We start from the raw sequence: 19,323 nt of genomic DNA on the forward strand, positions 1-19,323 counted from the left end.
TAGCTGATGGCAGAAGAAATATGTGAGTCAGACTCATTATTTATGAGTCACTGCCAGTTAAATTAATCATATGTCTACGGCACCATCCAATTTGGCAAGATCGCTTGGAGTAAACCTACACAATGGTCATCTAAAGTTTGAAGTATAGAAAAGGTGTAGCTATAGAAAAAAAAAAAAAAAGACTGACTATTTGTTTAGGCAGACATGTTCCTGGACAAATACTGAAAGGTTTGTCTTGAACCAAAGAAGGCAACGTCTCAGGAGTTACAAGCCAAAACTAAATGCTTTTTTAAGTGGCCACATGGTTGTGTTTTCTGCAACAAAAAATGCATGAGTTAACTTCCCACAAAATTTCATGCAATCTGTATAAAATCTGAAAACAGAAATTGCTTGTACTTTTTGAAATAAACATGTAGATTTCCCAAGAGGTCTGAGTAATACTTTGAAAATTTTTTTAAACAATGGCAGAGACACACACCCCAACACTACAAGCTAGTACAAGCCGATTCTGTTGCTAACCATTAGTGACACTTTATTGGCCATGACCTCATGTAACCCTCATGAGTCAGTCACGACAACATGCTGTGGCGTTGAACTGTCACACCCTGCTCCTGTCAGACACTGGCTCAGGAACATTGGTGTGTGTGTGTGTGTGTGTGTGTGTAACGTATTTACGGGTGAATACACTTTCGCTTCTGTCAGGCAAATGATGGAGATGTTGATAAAAAATGCAAGACAGTTTGAGTGACATCAGCGATTTTCTGAGAGCATGTTCAAACAGCTACCTAGCTGATGAAAAGTCGACTGAGATGTGAGGGTCAACAGACAATGAAGGCTGCTGCTGGGTTTCTGGGAAACAGAAGCCTTGCAGACTTTAAACTGTGCTACAGAAGGCCTTATAAAGGCAGCAGTACAAATGGTTGATATGGTACCACTCCAGGTCGTTCCCCATGATAATCCATCATTATGATCATCAACCCACATATTGCATCAATCAATGCAGGCTCTACACTACATACATCTTTAATACAGTGCATGTGAGACAGGGAACAAGAAGAAGAAGTGCACTGGGTAAAACAACATGATTGTAATTGTAATTTTTTGTTAAGTGATACTGTACAGGATCAATCTTAAAATCCCAAGATCAGCCTTTGCATGCAGCTGTATTTATTTGTTATAAAGGATACGGTTAGGGATTCGCAGTGTGTAAAATACTGACATTATGGAAATTACAACACACACAAAAAAAAGTCAAAAAGTAATGTAAATAACAGCTGTTAGCTTATCTGATGTAAATCTTCAAGAACTGAATTTAACTTGAATTGAGTTGGATCAAATTAAATTGAATCAAACTAGGACTTTTGGAGTCAAAATGTAATCATATCAGGAAAACAGTGCCAATATCAATATCCATCCCTAATTAACAACATTTTATGTTCTATCATCCAAAATGGAATACTTTCTTTAATATTTACTAAATATATGAAGCCACAGGAGCCTATAATCCCTGTTGCGGATAAACTTTGGAACATGGTGTTTGCACAGCATATTACACTGAAAAGGGGGATTTTAATAACTATGAGCCAGAAACAGGTCACATATTTTCTCCATATGACAAGAATCACTGTCTTCATGTAACTGAAACCCACCAGGAGAGTAAATGTGACCCAATGTGGAAAAACAGTCACAGTTCACTGGAATTTTATGAGCTTTACATCTAATTATTACAGCCAAAAAAAAACTGTTATGCTTAAATTAGAGTCTGGATTCAAGAAGTTTGGCTGCCAAGCTGAGAGAGAGCCCTGGGCAGTGAGACTTGTTGCTGTGTTGTTGCCACAGCAGCAGCAAAGAGCAGCAGAGCTCCTGTGAAGGCCAGCTCCATCATCTTCTTCAAGTGGAAAGAATCTGTCCCCTCCCTGTGACGGGCTGCCAGCTCAGCCCCAGCTCTTCCTTCATCCCTGGACTCCACTTACTCTTTAAAGCTCAAACCCTTTCTGACTACTACAGGCATTGCTAAAACATAAAAGAGACTGTGAAGGTACATAGAAGTCACACAAGCAACTGTAGTGTGCTTTTTAGACACTTTTTATAATGTTAATAGAAAGACATCAAGAAAGTTAAGATGACACATTATTTGTGTTTAATTTCACCACCTTATAAATAGCATACACAAACTGTCCTCACTAACAAGAGCACGTATTAACTCTTGAGTCCTTTCAGCAGCTGATAGATCCGAGGATCGACTGGATCCACAGAGGGGATGTTCTGATGGTGTGTTAAGTACAAGTAAGGCCTCCCTGAAGTGGAACCTGGCCGGGCCACTGGCCAAACCAGACAGCAAAGCAGTAGTCAATCCCATCAATCACGTATACACAACTGGCCTCTCTGTATTGGATTTGTATGCAGGAGTCTTTCCAACTCTCCATCCACCACAGCTTTCTCTAATGATGCTTTCTGTGTTGGTGTGTGCGTCCAACACAAAAAAATAAAGATGGAAATTAAGCGTGAGAATGACCGCCTGGTTGTTTTTCCCCCTGCACTGCGTGTTGCCACTGGGTTTGCATTTACCATAGTGCAAATTGACACACTGACAAATTATCTGGCCTTAACACTCACATGGAAACAGATAGACCATTGTAAAAGGATCCCCACCCAAAAACAGCTGGACCGATGGCCGGGAATCAAAAATCCACTTTGAAACATTTATTGTCCACATTAGCAATATTTACAGGCCGAGAGAAAGAGAGCGGGGAAGAGGATAGTCAGAGGAGATACACGGGGGAGGACCATAACTTGGCCTGCTCACTTAATGGACCATTTTATAGGAGGTCAAGAGATTAGGCTTTTCCTGTGTGTGTTTGTGTGTTATATCCAACTTTTTATGTGTCGGATTCTGCATGGAGATGTCTGCAACTGTGTATGATTCCTCTGTCTTCTTTCACCTTGCAAACCTGTCCACCACAGGTTGGGTGTATATGTCTGAATCAAAAATCAATGTGCAAGCTTGTGTGCACACCAACACAAACACACACACACACACTAATGTTTTATGCAGCTCTGAGTGCTTTAGGAGGAGAATGTCATGGGTAGATGAGGGGTCAGAGTCTGTGATACATCAGCAGCGGTTTCCCAATCCTCTTAGTGCCACAGTGCTCACGGTCTAACTACTCTCCAGTAGGTAAAAATATACACATCTTAACCTCACTAATCCCGGAAATGGAGGTTATTCAAATTTGGAAAAGCTCAGATTAGCGATTCATTGAAATACCTGCAATACCTTTTAAATGGGAAAAAGAGAATATGCATGCAATTTAAAATCCATCCACTGTTTTGCTTTGTCTTTCACTGAAAACAACAAGCCAGACTGGGAAGGGATGAGGCTGGGAAGGTGATGGCAGTGGTAATGGTGACATAAAGCAGCAGTTGTGCAGTGTGCTGCTGAGTTTAACTTAGCCTTTTAAATAACTGTGATTTTTTGTATTGTATTTATGTACTTTATTTAACATTGTTGTCCAGTCATGTTGATTATGCATATACTGCTGGCTGTACAACAAATTGCCCTGTGGGGATAATAAAGCTACCCTTAAAAACTAGCTCCAAGGATAAAAGAAGCCAAACACACAGGCACTCCTAATTGTGCTTCTACTGTAACATTGACACAAAATCAAGCCTAAAAAGATCATTTGTATCATTCTTCCCTACTTCAAAGGCCTAACAAGAACACACACAAAGAACCAAAATTAATAACCCAGGAGACATTAGTTTGATCATATCTAGTCCACGGGAGACATCTAAGCAAATCCATTATTTAATGTTTCTCTCAGTTCAGCTTTTTTCTTACTGCGAAGGTCAGGTTTTTATTCTCAGTGTGCGGTTTCCAGACTTTCAAATGATCTGCCTGTTTAATAACAACAGATCAGATTTTTAAAGGAATATACTCATTTTAAGATATAATCAGTAATACTTTACTGAATCTTTCCACCAACTAGCCATAACACACAGTATCAGGTAGAGCTCGCAGGTGTTGCTGATCAATGTCAAGCACTCTGCTGTTACCGCAATGCCTGTTAAGATTTTAAGCTTTCAAAGTAGACCGTTTTTTTTGCTGGGAATGCTACAGTGAACTAGGTTTCATTTCTCAAAAAATTAAAGACATCAGCATTGTAACACGGAGGGATATAAGGACTATGAAAAACTTTCTCTGGTTCATTAACCCAAAACCTACTCCCTTCACTTATTTGCACAGGATCCACACACAGTGAATGTGCAGTAACCCCCAGCATCAAGAATCTGATTTGTGATAGTCATGTTGTTATATTACCTACTGATGATGGAGCTCTTGTCCACAATCACCGGGCTAAGTCGGAGGCCTTCATAAACAATTGTAAACTGTATGCCTCCACAGTGCTTTATATCTGTAAACTACTCCTTTAGGATTGAACTGCAATTAACATTACAGCCTAAAAGGCACCAAGGGTGTCCAGAAAAGTTTGTAATTTGGAGAGGGATCCAGATGGGCTTGCCAAAATGAATCTGTAAAATAACTTATTTTGTGAACTGACTCGCCCACCTGGAAGATTCTTATATAATGGCCCTGTCTCCAAACATCTGTTCAGGGCTCTGTAGCCAGGATAAAGAGAGCCAGGGACAAGCGTTTGCTCGAAAAGTAGACATCAAGACAGGTGACAATATGTTCAGGGTTTTATGCCTTTATTTATTAGAGCAGAGGAAGATAGACAGAAGTGGGGGAGACGACGTGCAGCAAAGGGCTACATGGGGCTACCATGTGCCTCGGCTTGTAACATTTCTGACAGGGATGTGATTTACTCTCATTTTAATAATATGTAAATTACACTTTAAGTAAATTACTCTAACTTAATTTCAGACTACAGACAAGGGGAGAGAGAGAGAATATGATATTTTGCTTTAAACAAGTAGTCAGTTAAATACTCAATGAGTCAATGTCAATGAGAAGATCAAGTTAAATTAACCTAGAAACCTGAGGAGGTAGAACAACTAAGGATACACTCCCTGATTTTGTGCCATATAGCCTCAAAAATGTCCGTTCAGTTCAAAGTTGACTTCAACAGTGAGGTGGGAAGAAATTAGGAAGCGTGCCTTTAAGCCTGTCAAAGGACTTTTGAGCATGAAATGGTATTAGCCTATTTTGGCGGTTGGCAGAGCTTTTCCTTCTGAACAAAACCACTTTGATCTATATGAATTAGTTTGGATAGTAACCAGTGTCAGTAGCAGTCAAAGGTGAATGTCAAAAGTTAGAAATTAAAATTCTGAAATAAACTAGATTTTAAGCAAACTTTTTGCCATGTTTGATGCTTTGGAACAGTTAAATAGATGGAAACTTCAACTGTGTAACGCCGCCTGTGTGCAGGTATGCGCACACACGTGATAAAATATTATTTCTGCGCTTGTGGATGTTTAACTGTTCCGGATATATACCTTAGAAAGCCTGCCGCATTATGGAATTTAACACTCTGTGATCCTTTCCTCTTATCTGGCACAAACACAAAGCTCTGTCACCGGGTCTAGATTCAAGGTAGGCTTTTCAACCGTGTAAATGTCAACAGGACACCCGCTCCACTCTGCATAGTTACCATGACGACAGGGCACTTGACAGCCACCATGCACAATGGGATGTTGTGGTCTGACAGAAATGATCTTGAGCTGTCAGTGGCAGACAGGTGGACAGGCTGGCCTCTGAGATATATGTAAGATACAAGATACACGTGAGCAGAGAGGGAAAATAAGTGTACGGATGGGAGAGTAAAGAAAGAAGGAGATGGGGGTAAGGGGATGTGTGCTGATAATGATAAAGAATTGTCATGATTAGGGTGGAACAAAACAGAATAATACAGAAATGCATTAACAGAGGGAAAGAAGGACAGGTTTTTAGGTGCATTAGAGAGAAGATTTAGCAATCTAATAGGTACCAAAAAGGGTAAAAACAGAGAAAATAAAGAGGTAGATTGAGATAAAAAGTGAGAGATGGCTGGTGTGCTATCTGTGGGCATAATTTTCAGGGCAACAAAAGGGCAGACAGGCAGAGGGGAACCAAATCCTGGTCCGTTTGTCTCCTCAAATGGCCTCTAGGGACTGTGTGAAATGGCCCTTTTCTTCTTGGTCCTTTTCAGCACTAAACCCCATCTACATGACAAACAGTGTCACTTTGAAGCTGCTTGTGTCATCTCTGCCTATCTGTCACTCATTCCTGACCTTTTGCTCCCGCCTCTCATCTTTCTTTTTTTTTCTCTTTCTTTCCACAGTAATTCACTTTTTTTGTCACCGCCTCCCTTTCACCCTCTATGCTTTTCATTTTTCTTTGATATCTGCCTCTGCTCTCAAAACAAGTCTTTGGATCTGAGGAAAATGGAGGGGACGTTTTAGCAGTTACGCCTATGTGTCATATTGTTCGAGGCTTTAATGTTGTTGATTATATAACTCATTAATTGACGAACAACCTTTGACCTGGTTCAGTATAGTGAAATTTTTTAGTACACAAAACAATTGTTCTTATAGAAATATAGACATAGAACAGCCACCATTACTTCATGCTGAAATCATTATTCAGTCTTCTTAGGAAGTCTCTCCTTGTTTGGACAGGAATTTTAGCAAGCCCCTTGGCATCCAGCAGTGTCTCAGATATTATGTGTGAAATGTGGACGAACAAACAAATGATTGAGTGGCACCCTTAGGCCAATCACTACGTTTACTACATGCTGAAACACAGACACATGCATTGTGCGTATATATGTTTTTATGTGTACAACAGTGCATGTCATCCTACCTGGTTGAAGCGCTCCAACCTCTCCTTGACCTCAGCCAGCGCAGGGTTCGGGCTGCGAACTTTGACTTCTGGGTTTTGCCTCTGAGCGTGCAGACCATTTCCTACAACTCTGCCACTATAGCTGTGAAAGGAAGAGTCAGATATTTAGAAAAATACTGCGGGATGCTGGTGTCAAATAGATGCAGATCACCAGTTAGTTAGTGGAAAGACAAGAAGTGGTTGCTTGACAAAACACAAGCCATGTTCTGTTGTTATTTTGCTTGATTCTGATTGTTAAAGTGCATTACTGTATGGATTTGTTATTGTGGGGTTCTTTCTTGTTGATTTTTTTATTGTTGTATGTAACAGTGTGTGATTATATAACAGTATCTCAAGAACCACAATGGAAAAAGGTCTTGAGCTGTGCTTGAAAAATAAACTGAGATGTAATTTTGCTTCTGTCAAACAAACTAAAAAACAACAAACAGAAACATCATCATCATGTAGTCTATCAATGTCTGTATTTAGAAGTCTGCCAACTGTACCACAGCACTTCTTCAACATAAACTTAAAACCATTAGGGCCTCATTTGTCAAAGAGGAAACACAGAGCCTGTGGCACGGAACTCCTTAAAAGCTCCATTATGCAAAAATGTTTGCTTCAGCATTGAATCAAATGTGGTCAAAAATTACATTTATGTTCTACTGTGATTGAAAGTTTTATAAATGAAGATATGACTGAGTACAGCCTTGTAAAAATGAAATTGAGAGGCATGGTGAGCTCGACTCTTTAATCCCTGGCATGCTCCGTGGGCATGCAGCTTGGCAGGGATTATAGCTGTTGATTTTCGATGTAGAGATGACGTAAGGGAGGCTAACATTTCTAGCAACTGCCTGATGTGGATGGTGGGAGTGTTTTAATTGTGTATAATAGACACAAAAGTTGTTTTGGCAGAAATAGCTTAGTGTCATGACACATCAAACCACAGTCCACGCTCCAGAATGAATTAATTTAACACCTTAAAGTTATAAAGGGTAAACAATGTTTGAACCATGGAGTGAATTACATTGCTTTTTGTTTTTCTTGAATGGACATTTGATGATATAGTGTACCAGGCACCACACTTGTCCCAATGATTATACACCAGCAACATGTGGGGAAACTTGGGCCAGCAGATTTGTATCAGTGATACAATCACTGTATCCTTTTGGTTACTACCTAAAGCCTTAAACCCCTTAAACTTATCTGAGGGCCTGATTCACAGACTTTCAAAGCTTTGCCTTACATACATACGTAAAGTTTGTTTTTTCCCCCAACAGCCGTTATACGCATCTCCAAATTAATTTGAGAATTATATGTTGACGCTAATCGTCCATGCATGGTGGATTTAACAGCATTGGAGAGGAATGACATGTACTGGCATCAAATCAATGGATGCTTCCACTGGCAGGACAAGGCTGATAAAGTGATTATATATTGTGTAAGTGAATGTGTTTATATGGATGGGTTTAAGGGTATGTGGTTGTGCATGCACAAACATTGCACGTGAATATGTGACTATGTGAATATGAGCAGAGGCAATCATAAAAGTGCTGAACTTGAGAATCTTGGGCACATGATCTAAGCAATGTCCCGATAAGGTCTGTGCTCCTTCGGCTTGCTGAAACAGCGCTTTCCAGATCAGGCCCATAAAAATGCAAAAATGTCTTGCTTAACCCTCTGCCACTACACATTACTTTACATCCCCTGCTTGTTTATTTCCTCTTCCTCCTTCAATTGCTTGGTTCACTTTAGTGTATTTGCAAAGTGGACCCCCCCCCCCCAACAACCCATCAGCCTCACACACACACAAACCACTGTCTTCTTTTGACAACAATTGAAGCTCTTAATTGCCAGTGGCTCTGAATCTTCTCTTGTCAAGATGGAAACAATCAATAGCTTTTGGACTTTCAACTCCCCCCTGACATAAATGATGAATTGAAGAATCAAACAGCTCCGTGCACAGTGGTTGAAAGTGGGGGCCTGTCTGTTAGGGAGCGTATGTGTGTCTGTCTCCAGGCTTGGCTTGGGATAATAGTGTTGGCGTGGAAATGAGCTCATCAGATGGGATGCTAATGAAAGGGAAGTGTCAGGGTGAGTTTGGCAGTGTGCTAGGCCTGGAACATTTCATTGCAGGCTATGTTTGATATTATTTTAGGGGATGTGACAACTGACACAGCAGGACATCCCAGTGCTTATTACCTGATAGACAGACAATTAATGCTGCAAATTTCTGGACGGATCTGGAGCAGACATCAGATGGTATGATAAGATTCCTGCCAATGGCAATAATGTACTCTTTCAAAATAGTTCTCTCTAGCCTCATGTCCCAATGAATTAAAATGTGACTGCAAAAATAGAGCAGAAGATTGTACAAGAAAAATAAAAGGGTGCTGCAGGCTTTTATTTTGAATGATATCCCTCTCCTGTTTGGCTAATGAACGAAAAACAGCTTTCTCTAATCAACAGTCCGTGCTCTCCTCTGGTGGTTTCAAACATTCAACAAAAAATCAAAATGACTGCCTACACATGTATGGCTTCTGACTCATGGCTCCGACTTCTTTCTATGGAATTGACTCATATCCCTGTGAATGCCCAATTGATGCACTTTCCTAAAGGCAGCTTTGTCTGTTCTCATCTTTCCCTCCGCCTGGAGCACAGACTAACAGTGACCTCCACTCCCTGATGCTGACCGCAAACTGAACTGTCTTGATCTTCTGGAGGCCTGCAGGAATGCTCGTAGGTTGCAAGGCAGAAAACAGAAATTAAATATTCATCTTTCAAGGTGTACAGGGAGATAACAGGGGGAAAAAAAGAAAAGAATTATGTGCATTTTGAGCGTACATGCTGGTGTGTATGCTGTAAACAAAACTAGAGTATAGCATGAATAATAACATTTCAAGGATGGGTAAGCATTTGATGAAGGGTCTGCAGAAGCAGTGAGGGGGTGTCTAGTAAACTGCCCCCAGGTAAAGTAGATTCTGCTTGTCATTCATCTGTTCTCAGTTCTTCACTGATCACCGAGGTCTGGCTGGAAGGTTTAATGAGCAGACAAAACCCACCAGGAATTCAATTAGCTGGATTATTTGTGTATATATGTGCACGTCTCTCTTTAACTACAGGTAAGGCGGTGGAACTCATCAGAGCACTCCACGCTGTTCTGGTTGGTCACATTTCCCCAAAAAACAAACATAACAAACGACATCAAAACTAGACTTTTACTTAACCTTTTCAGTGTAGCTTCTTTTTAACCCTCCCAGAGTACGATAATTACTGGAGACCTACGAGATGACCTATAGACACAATAAAATAAACATATGGCAGGTGGGCCTGTTGGATTGTAATTTGTCTACACTAACTGCTTAATTGCATTCATACCGCAAGCTGTCTGCAGAGATCTTTGCCAGGATCCCAGTGGTTAATGAGATTATCCACTAGTATCTGCCAGGGAGGGAAATGGTTGCACATCATCTGTGAGATGATTAAAGGCAGTTTTGTTGATATTTCTGATGCGCTTTCGAAATTTACATCAGGATTATAAAGCACACCGAGGTTACATGCCGTGCTCGGGGCTTGAAATTTTGTGCAAGGAATTTTAAGTTAGTACACTGTTCATCTGAATCTTTGCTTCAGTAATTACAATCAATAATGATCGTGTAGCAGCTCAAAAGCAGGACATTTAATGAAATCCTCGGTTTATTAAATCAATGCTTTGATAAAGTGTAACCACAGGATAACATCACTGACTAGTATAATAAAATCATTCTTGTAGACAATAAAATGATTTCCCACTGTCAGCATGTAAACACTGAACTACACAAGTCCCAATGGATCCTTGAAGACCCTGCATGTTACAGTGTTTTTATAAGGCCAGAGCCCAAAGACAAGGGAGAAAACATACAGTAGTCTCCGCCAGACAGGTCTTGTAAGTCCTACACCAATGTAAAACTGTGCTAAACATAACTCTGTTGTTCAGTGAGATATGCAAATTATCAACTGTATCATATAAAAGAACTCACATTGGAAACTGTCTTCTAATAAAAGTCACAACTCAACTTGAAGCAAAGTCTTTTAACATTGAAGTTGATGAAAAAACTGATTGTTTGAGGTGTGTATGTGTGTGTGTGTGTGTGTGTGTGTGTGTGTGTCAAACATCATAGGTGCCACAAAACTGAACTACTGCTGTCTGAATATATAGGCCATGAGGCATTTGCTGTCATGCTTCCTTCAAATTTGCACTAGTACTAACTAATTATTCACATGAATAGTTTTTATAATATAATAGTAACTTTATTTTTTAACAATGTAATCTTAAAAAAAAAAGAAATACACAGCGTTACTGAAGGATTTGTAGTTGTTTCATTAATTGACCTAAGGCTTCTTCTGCCCAGCCAAAAGATTAGACATGAAACATGTTTGTCATCTTTGGCTGACACATAAACTGATTTGGATGAATGAAACAAACATCAGGCTGAATCAGAGAAAACTGAGGAGGGGAAAAGTGTCAATGAGTTATGATTAAGAGGGGATGGTTGCTTTCATCTGAGTGAGTGTGTGTATTTCCGTGGCTGTGGGTGGTACTATTTCAGCCTAGGAGGGCATTGGATTAGAGCTGGTGGTACTGCTGTCAGGTAAACAGCAAATTGTTGGTTCATCATGATTAATAAAGCCTCTCCCCACCCTCCCGGCTGATCTGGGAATACAAAATTGAACATGTGTTGAGTCATATGATTAATACACGTTGGGTAATGCCAGCTGTAGTTTTTTAAGATGTCATGTTTGAGTTAGTTTTTTTTTTTTGCTCTTTGTGATTTCTGTGGGAATTTTTTTGTTGTTGTTTTTGCTGCTTCTCTGAAAAACAACAAGTAGTGTCAACATTACACTTACAACATTATGTATTTTCCACCAATGTGGCAATTACCACACATAATCAATTTTTTCTGCAATGTAGACAATAACTAAAGGAGTTAAAATGTCTGCTCTGCATCTTTTTCATTACACACACACACACACACACACACACACACACACACACCCCATTAATAACTGAATTGTACTGCGTATGGTAAACACTCACAACATTGCTGCTGAAGTCACGAAGAAAGCAACTGACATGGAGTTTTAAACTCAATGTGTCTTGTGGTCGCCTGTGCATATTTTAACAGAATGGATGCTATTAACCAGTCCAAAATAAATTTTAATTACACAGTATAGACATTTTTATTTCCTTTTCTTTTCACTCATACAGCAAACATGTTTACACATAAACCAAGATAAAGAGATATCACATTTTAGAATCAAAACCAGATAAACTTGCAGAGATGCACTAATATGTTTTTTTTAAGCCGATATAAATTTCACATACTTGACTACCCACACTGGTAGATTCCGGTATTTTTCAAACACGCCTTTTTTCTGCTAAGACCAAAACATTTTATTGTCTGTTGCTAAATTTATAGTTTTATTAAGTGGAATAATTAGCAATACAACAGTAAGCCCATAACATTGAATAATATAGTATTACAACTTTCTCTTCCTGGAACAAGAGGACCTGAAGTCACGAGTGAGGCCAGTAGTGAGAGCAAGGGAGGGGCTGAATAGATGTTTGTAGCCAGCTAACTTTACGAGCAGTGCTTGGACATGTTGAAATACTCTGAACAGGAGGTTTTGTTCTGAAAGGCCAGGCTGTTCTCACACACTGTGAGCTTAGCAGCCATTCACTGTATTAACACTAAGCACATGAACAGGCAACTGGTCAAAAGCCATGGTGCAAACATTTAATCAACATGACATATGTGCACATGCTGTCCCTTGGACTGTAAACATGAACATGTGCAAACACATACAAATGTTACGCAAGCTGGTGCCCTGTAATGCAATGTGAACATACACACAGCACACTCAACCCACAAACCCTTGTGGTAGGGCTGAGTTTATGGCAGGTTCCGCAACGATAAACAGAATGAAAATAAATATGTCAAGCTATCAGGCTATATACAAAATTAAGCACTGGTAAAATCTTTGACTGCTCTTATAGAAGATGTCCAAACTCCTGTCAGTTTGTATCGTAACTCGCTGTGCTTCAAAGACAATGTTATTAGAGAGAAAAATACTAAGATCATAAAATGTGCAAGAAGGAATAGCAAACAAATCAGGAGAGGTCATCTGCAGGGTAGGCAAGCTCAAACAGTGTACTTTTTTCCTATGCTCTATTTCCACCGCCCTACCTATTATTCTGCATCCTTAAACGTTGTCTCAAAGCCTCAAAGAGGCTATATCTTCAGTTTAACTCATCTTTCTTCTTCCACTTGATTTCTCTGCCCACTACCACAAACTCCATTAAATGCTGCTTTCTCTGTCTTTGTTCTCACTGCTGTCTTTTGTACCCCAGCTGGTAACCACATGAACACGCTGAGCACCACCAGTAGCTGAAGTCACTTGGAAGTCTCAGCAGTACCTGGGGCATGCAGTCTTGGCTTAATTTTACTCTCACTCTATTCCCAACAGCTCTGTGTTTTTCCCCTCTTTATCTTTTTCCCTGCCTATCTTTTGACCTCACCTCACTTCTTCCTAGTTCCAGCTGGCAGCTTGGGGATTTGGAAATTAAGCAGTTCTCTGGCCAGTCTCTTCCCAGTGAGACATCAACCTAATGGTTGTTCAGAAACACTGTGACACTGCGGATGATGAGGCTGACTTTGAGAAAAGTTATTCCAAGTTCAACTACTAGAAAAAGGTTACATTTACTGTAACTGTTCTGGTTTCCAAAGTGGAACTTTTGACTATAGTTCTAATCAATGAGACTATAGTTCTATTCAACGAGACTCCAAAATATTTGTCCAAATTCTGTGAAGCTCCCAGTTAATTTCTTAAAGAGCTGAGTCAAGGGTACCGTGTGATTTTATAGACCTGGCCAGTAGCCCAGTGGGCCCTCTGTCATGCTTCCTTGCAGACTGGCCAGCTTCTTTATTGAGTGATGAGTCAGATATGTAGGCAGAGTCAGCGAGGGTCAGAAATATAAAGAGCACTGACACGGCAGTCATGTTGGCAACTCCTCACAAGATCAAAAACACAGTCAGCTGCTCAACCCAGCAATCCCATCACTCTTGTTTTGAAGTTAGCTTTAAACTGTTTTGATGATTTCATACTGACTAGCTGCTCCTTGTGCTTGGGAACCATCTGCATGACTAATTGGAAGATGGTGTGCAAGTCTTTAAACTTGTTTTGCCTACAAAATCTGTCATCTTCAGTTTAACAAACAGTGTCCTTCACATGACTTCAACTTACAGTGTGTTGCCTCGAGCAGTGGTTCGCAACCTTTTTGACCTCTGACCCCTTAAATGAACGGTATGTCATTTCTGCCGCTAGGGGTCTCCCACATCAAAACAATGATAAACGGTGTAGTTTGATGTTTTGAAGTAGCATGGGATCAAAGTTGTTGTCTTCATTGTTAAACGACAACCATTGCTGATGAAAATCTAAATGACACGAAGAAATCATGTTCACGGACAAGGTAATATATTAAAGTTTTATTTATCTTACGTTTGCCAACTTCCTTCTTCACTTCCTGACATATCCTGTGTTTCCCTGGAAGTCATAGCAACTAGTGGGGCTAAACAGCATATGACGCCATTGACAGGCGACCAAATATTACACACTGTTACCTTGAATAAAATTACAGATTTATCTGAGTTTGAACAGTCCTCGAAACAAAATGTGATTTAACTGTGATTCTACTTGTTTTAGGTAATTTGATTGTGGAAATGTTTCATATTATATCTTTAAAACAAAGCCATGTCTACTTGCAGTGCCTTTGTTTGTTAGTTGGGAACCACTGACCAAAGAGTAACTGCAGTGAGTGCTGAAGACATGTCCCTTTACTATTAATAATGGGGCTCTACACTCAAAAATAAACACTGTTTGTAACTCTAGTAACACTAACTGCAGGGTTATGTCATTTCTGCGTTTACGTTAATGAATCTTTACAGTTTCTGTCTTGGGACTTCACCTGAGGCACGACACCTGTGCTGAGCTGGCTGTATATCTGTCTTTATGGGACTGTGGACCAGTGAAATATGGCTGTTTATGGCTGTGTGGTTGGGTTGGAATTACACACCACTATGTTGGTCTCAACTGCTTTGCCACTTCTTAAGAGGTCCCAGGGTGATTTTACCAAGACCAGGCTGGTTTATTGAGTGGCTGCACTGTAACAGCTATATGTTTGAAGGTCCAATGGCTCAAATTACTCATGGCTATTACGCACTGAAAGCCTGTCCTCTACAGTGCAATAAAAGGTGTTACTGCACTTATGAATGGCTCCCTTCATGCTGTATGTTTGTTTTCTATATCCTTTTTTAATGTTCTCAAATACATGCACTTGCCTTTATTGGGTTAGGTCAAATATCCAATCAATTTTTCTCCTCCATCCTGTTTTTCAACTCACCCATCACTGCCAACACTTATCTTTTTCATTGAGTACTCCTGAGGGGAATCTAGCTTTCATACACAATCATTACACTCAGATTTCCTTTCATTTGTATCATGCTCATGTCCCTCTTTTTGCAGCGACCAGAGCTCCATGTGGCGAAGCAAAGCAGCATGTCTGAATGTTTGCTTGTCTCTCTGTTTGTTTGTGTAATCAGCATGGTAGCGTGGTAGCTGTTGACTGGATGTGTCTTATCAGATTGTTGGGTGGATGGAGATGAAAGCTGACCCCAGTCCCCTCTGAGCCAGTAGACCATGTGGAGATGTGGCCCACTGCTAATAGCGGGCTGGAACTCTCTTTAGAATTTGGGATTTCCAAAATGCTCAGTGCCAAATTTATATATAAAAAAAAACACACAGCTTAATTTCCAGTGGGAAACAGTGTTCTCATTTTGCAGGTTTTAGCAGATTGGTTTGGTGTCTGCACGGTTGACCAAGGTTAAACTTACACTTCCTGGATACATCAAACCTAAAAGTTTAAATTTAGATGTCGTCCGACTCCCTATTGTGGTAGCAAACCAACCCAGCTGTAGGCTACCCCAACAAGCACTCTGGGTACTCTTCTAGTTTCAGCCCAACCTTCCTTGGTATGCTCTTCAGGTCCCTGTGACCTGGGCCAACCCTATGAGGAGTCAGAGAGCTGGAACAGAGACTGAGCAAGAGGGAGGGCAGTGAGTTTAAAGAGAGAAAAACAGAGATGGGAAAATGATCTGTGACTAGGCCCAGTGATTCGCTTAGCATGCGCATACACTTACAGGTAATCACATACTGTGATTACCTTGTACCCAGGAGGCGTTTGATACTCATCATTAGGGCTATTCTACCTGTCTATTTCTATTTCCGTCTGCAGGCTAGGTGATGTCTACAATATCTAGTTTGGCTCATCATTAGCCCATTATAGGCCTACACACAGCCAAGCATGTTTCATTTCAATGCTACTCCAGGCTAATGAACAAGTATCGATTTATCTAACAATCAAAGCAACTGCAGAGAGCCGAATTAATTTGGTGTAAGTGACTCGCTTTTGCGAACAAACTCTCTCTCTCTCTCTCTCTCTCTCTCTCTCTCTCTCTCACACACACACACACACACACACACACACACACACACACACACACACACTCTCTTTCTCACTCCATTTCTCTCATCCCTGTGGCAGTGTAAGCAAATCCTGACATTAGCAAATCAAAGCAAAGTAGCAGCACAGTGTAATGTATATACTCTCCTACTCTCTGTATGAAGCCACCAGATCCAACATGTACTGTCCGTGCTTAGTTCTGCTTCCAAACACTGCCATAATAAAAGAGGGCTAAGATGCTTTCTCATGCAGAAATATTACAAAATACAAATGATTGTAATTTGATTACACAATACATAAACAATATCTTCAGATTTAGCTGCTGGTCTGACAGAGGAGTAAAATATGCTTCCATACTGCACCCGTGTGGCCAATATTGTGTACTGAAAGTCTCTTGTATCCACCGTTTGAGGCTAATATGCTTTTATTAACAGTACTAGTTCATTTTAAGCTTGTATCTGAAGTGTAAGATATGGCTCTAACAGAACATTCAATTGTTATCCATTCATTAGTCTGCTGTACAGCGGTATAATACTTTTAAATTATACATTCCTCAACTTTGTATCATAGTAAAAACTAATTATGGTATACGTATGTCAAGAGGTGACTCTGACTTCGACTTGAATTGACTTTGTAGGTATGCCCGACCTACATTAATATTAAACTGCAATTTACAGCTTTTATTTTCAGCTAATTCAATACACTTTCTTCATAGGAATGAAGGAGAGCTGCTACCCACACTGCCCCTCCACAACAAGAAATCAATGTGACTACTTGGTTACTTGCAAGTTAAGCAAATTACACAATGAAGAGCTTCCATTTGTCTGTCTCTAGTGCTAGAGACAAATGGAAACTATAGTGTTTAAAGCTTTAATAGTCTCTGGTGGCAGTTACATAGATTACAACTGTAATTGGCCCGTGGTTTCCTTTGAGGACATTCCCAGGCCTGACTGTCCCGACTGTGTCTGTCACTGGGTGTAACTGTTCCCCACCTCTCTGTGTCGCCTGCGCTGATGTACCAGCAGACGTACTGCAGGCTGAGTCAACAGACCACACAGACTTCTGGGAAAAGACCATGCAGCTCCATTAGATTGGAGTAACAAGAGCTAGTCATGTCCGCCTTGCCCACACATGCAAATTACATGCAGACAAGCATCATTTCCTGACAAAGAAGGCAATTTTTCTTTTGTACATATGCCCCCACACACTCACTCACACACACACACACACACACACACACACACACACACACACACACACACACACGCTTCCTCCTCTCAGGTTTAACTACACAGCTATGTTTTTAAAATGTTACTGTTGGTTCTTCTTAATGAGAAAATGTCACAAGTTATTACGCTATCATCAAGTGCTACATATCTTTATGTCAGCACAAAATAAGCTTTCACAGTGTAACTGTATTGTTGAACAAAGAGCACTGATATATTTAACTTTTATTTAACAAACAAGCAAAGTGGGCAAGATTCAAGCAAAATTCACAGATTTCCATCCACCATCAGTATAGACAGTTTGTTCAATGATAACCTGTGTTGAATTAATTTTCCTAGCTTTGCAATTATTTCTCAAATACATTTTGAAACCTAATTACTTCCTGTGTAATCTGATTAAAAATATACCTACAATTCTTCAATGACATTTCTTTCCCAGTAGGTGGCAGCATTAGCCAATATAAAATCCACAAAGTTCCACCAGACAGCTCACTGACTTCAAGAATACTGTATGTATATATTTAGGAACAAAGGGATACACAAAGTGTGTACAATTAAGTGACAGAGAAAGGACGACAGATAGATACTGGACGCAACAACAATTTGCTTACAAAAATAGAGAAATGGCACTACAGAAACCAACAAAGCAAGGGCATTAGATGGAAAAAAGAAAGAAAGAAAGAGAAAGAAAGAAAAAGAAAGAAAGAAAGAAAAACATTACAAGACCTAGAGCAATGAATCTATCTCTCCTTCCTGCCACATGCCCACATGCCGAGGAGGGCATGGATAACTGAGGTTAGAGGTCTGGGGGGAGCTGGAGGGGCAGTTGGTGTGTGGAAGGCAGACAAGGGCAGGCAGGGGCAGAGCCAGGAGAGTAAACTATGCCCCGGAGCACAGACGGGTGGAGTGGACCATGATCCTCTGGTGTGGTACGACCACCTGTTTGTCTGTCTGTCTGTCTGACTGATCCAAGCCAGAATGGCGTGATCTAGTGCTTAAGGTTGACAGCTCCAGTGTAAACTAAAAACCAGTGACGGGGTTCACTGTGGATAAAACTAAATATACCACACGTTGTGATTTTATGGTATTTTATTAAATATGTATGTACTAGCAGCTTTGCAACCACATAATGGCTCGGTGTGTATCATAAAAACGGACAAACACAGAGAGAGAGAGGCATAATGTCACATCTGGACTGTACTGTATATGCTGCCTGTGTAAGCAAAGAGCACTCAGTGCAAACAGTCCAGTTTCAACTCAAACATACAGTACATTTGACTCAAGGCAACAAACATACACAGACATCCACATACTCAGACATACCCAGCATAGAGAGTGGAGAGGGCTTGTGAGGGTGTTGAGTGAGGGGGTCAGGGATCAGACTCTCTGCTGCTGCAAAGGGCATGTGGGAGCACAACTCACAGCGATCCTCTGCCACGAACACATGCACGCACACGCAGACAACCACACAGTACATTTATATGCTTATATACGATCACAATATAGCAGCGCTGGTCCCAAGACACTCAATAAGATGGACATTTGAGAGCATATTCTAGATAGACAGACAGGGAGGCGGTTCTAACTATCTACTTGACATACGTAGGATTATTTCCTGCAGTGTTGTGCAAACTACTGTTAAGGTCAGGGGAGTAAGAAAGAGTGACTGTACTGTGGGCAGAAGAAACAAGGGCAAAGGTTAGGGCGCTATTATCCAA

General features: G+C 40.4%; 1 protein-coding gene across 2 annotated transcripts in view; it reads right to left on the reverse strand.

The window, feature by feature from the left end:
* gpc5c (glypican 5c) overlaps window positions 1–19,323 on the reverse strand; it is a 95,102-nt gene that overhangs the window by 24,098 nt on the left and 51,681 nt on the right. For both annotated transcript variants that reach the window (XM_051404552.1, XM_051404541.1), the window contains one exon: window positions 6,803–6,923. In XM_051404552.1, coding sequence (XP_051260512.1) covers window positions 6,803–6,923 — 121 coding nt within the window. The remainder of the gene's footprint in view (window positions 1–6,802; window positions 6,924–19,323) is intronic.

Source organism: Dicentrarchus labrax, unplaced genomic scaffold (assembly GCF_905237075.1).
Source record: "Dicentrarchus labrax unplaced genomic scaffold, dlabrax2021, whole genome shotgun sequence".
In the NCBI taxonomy this organism is placed as follows: Eukaryota; Metazoa; Chordata; class Actinopteri; family Moronidae; genus Dicentrarchus; species Dicentrarchus labrax.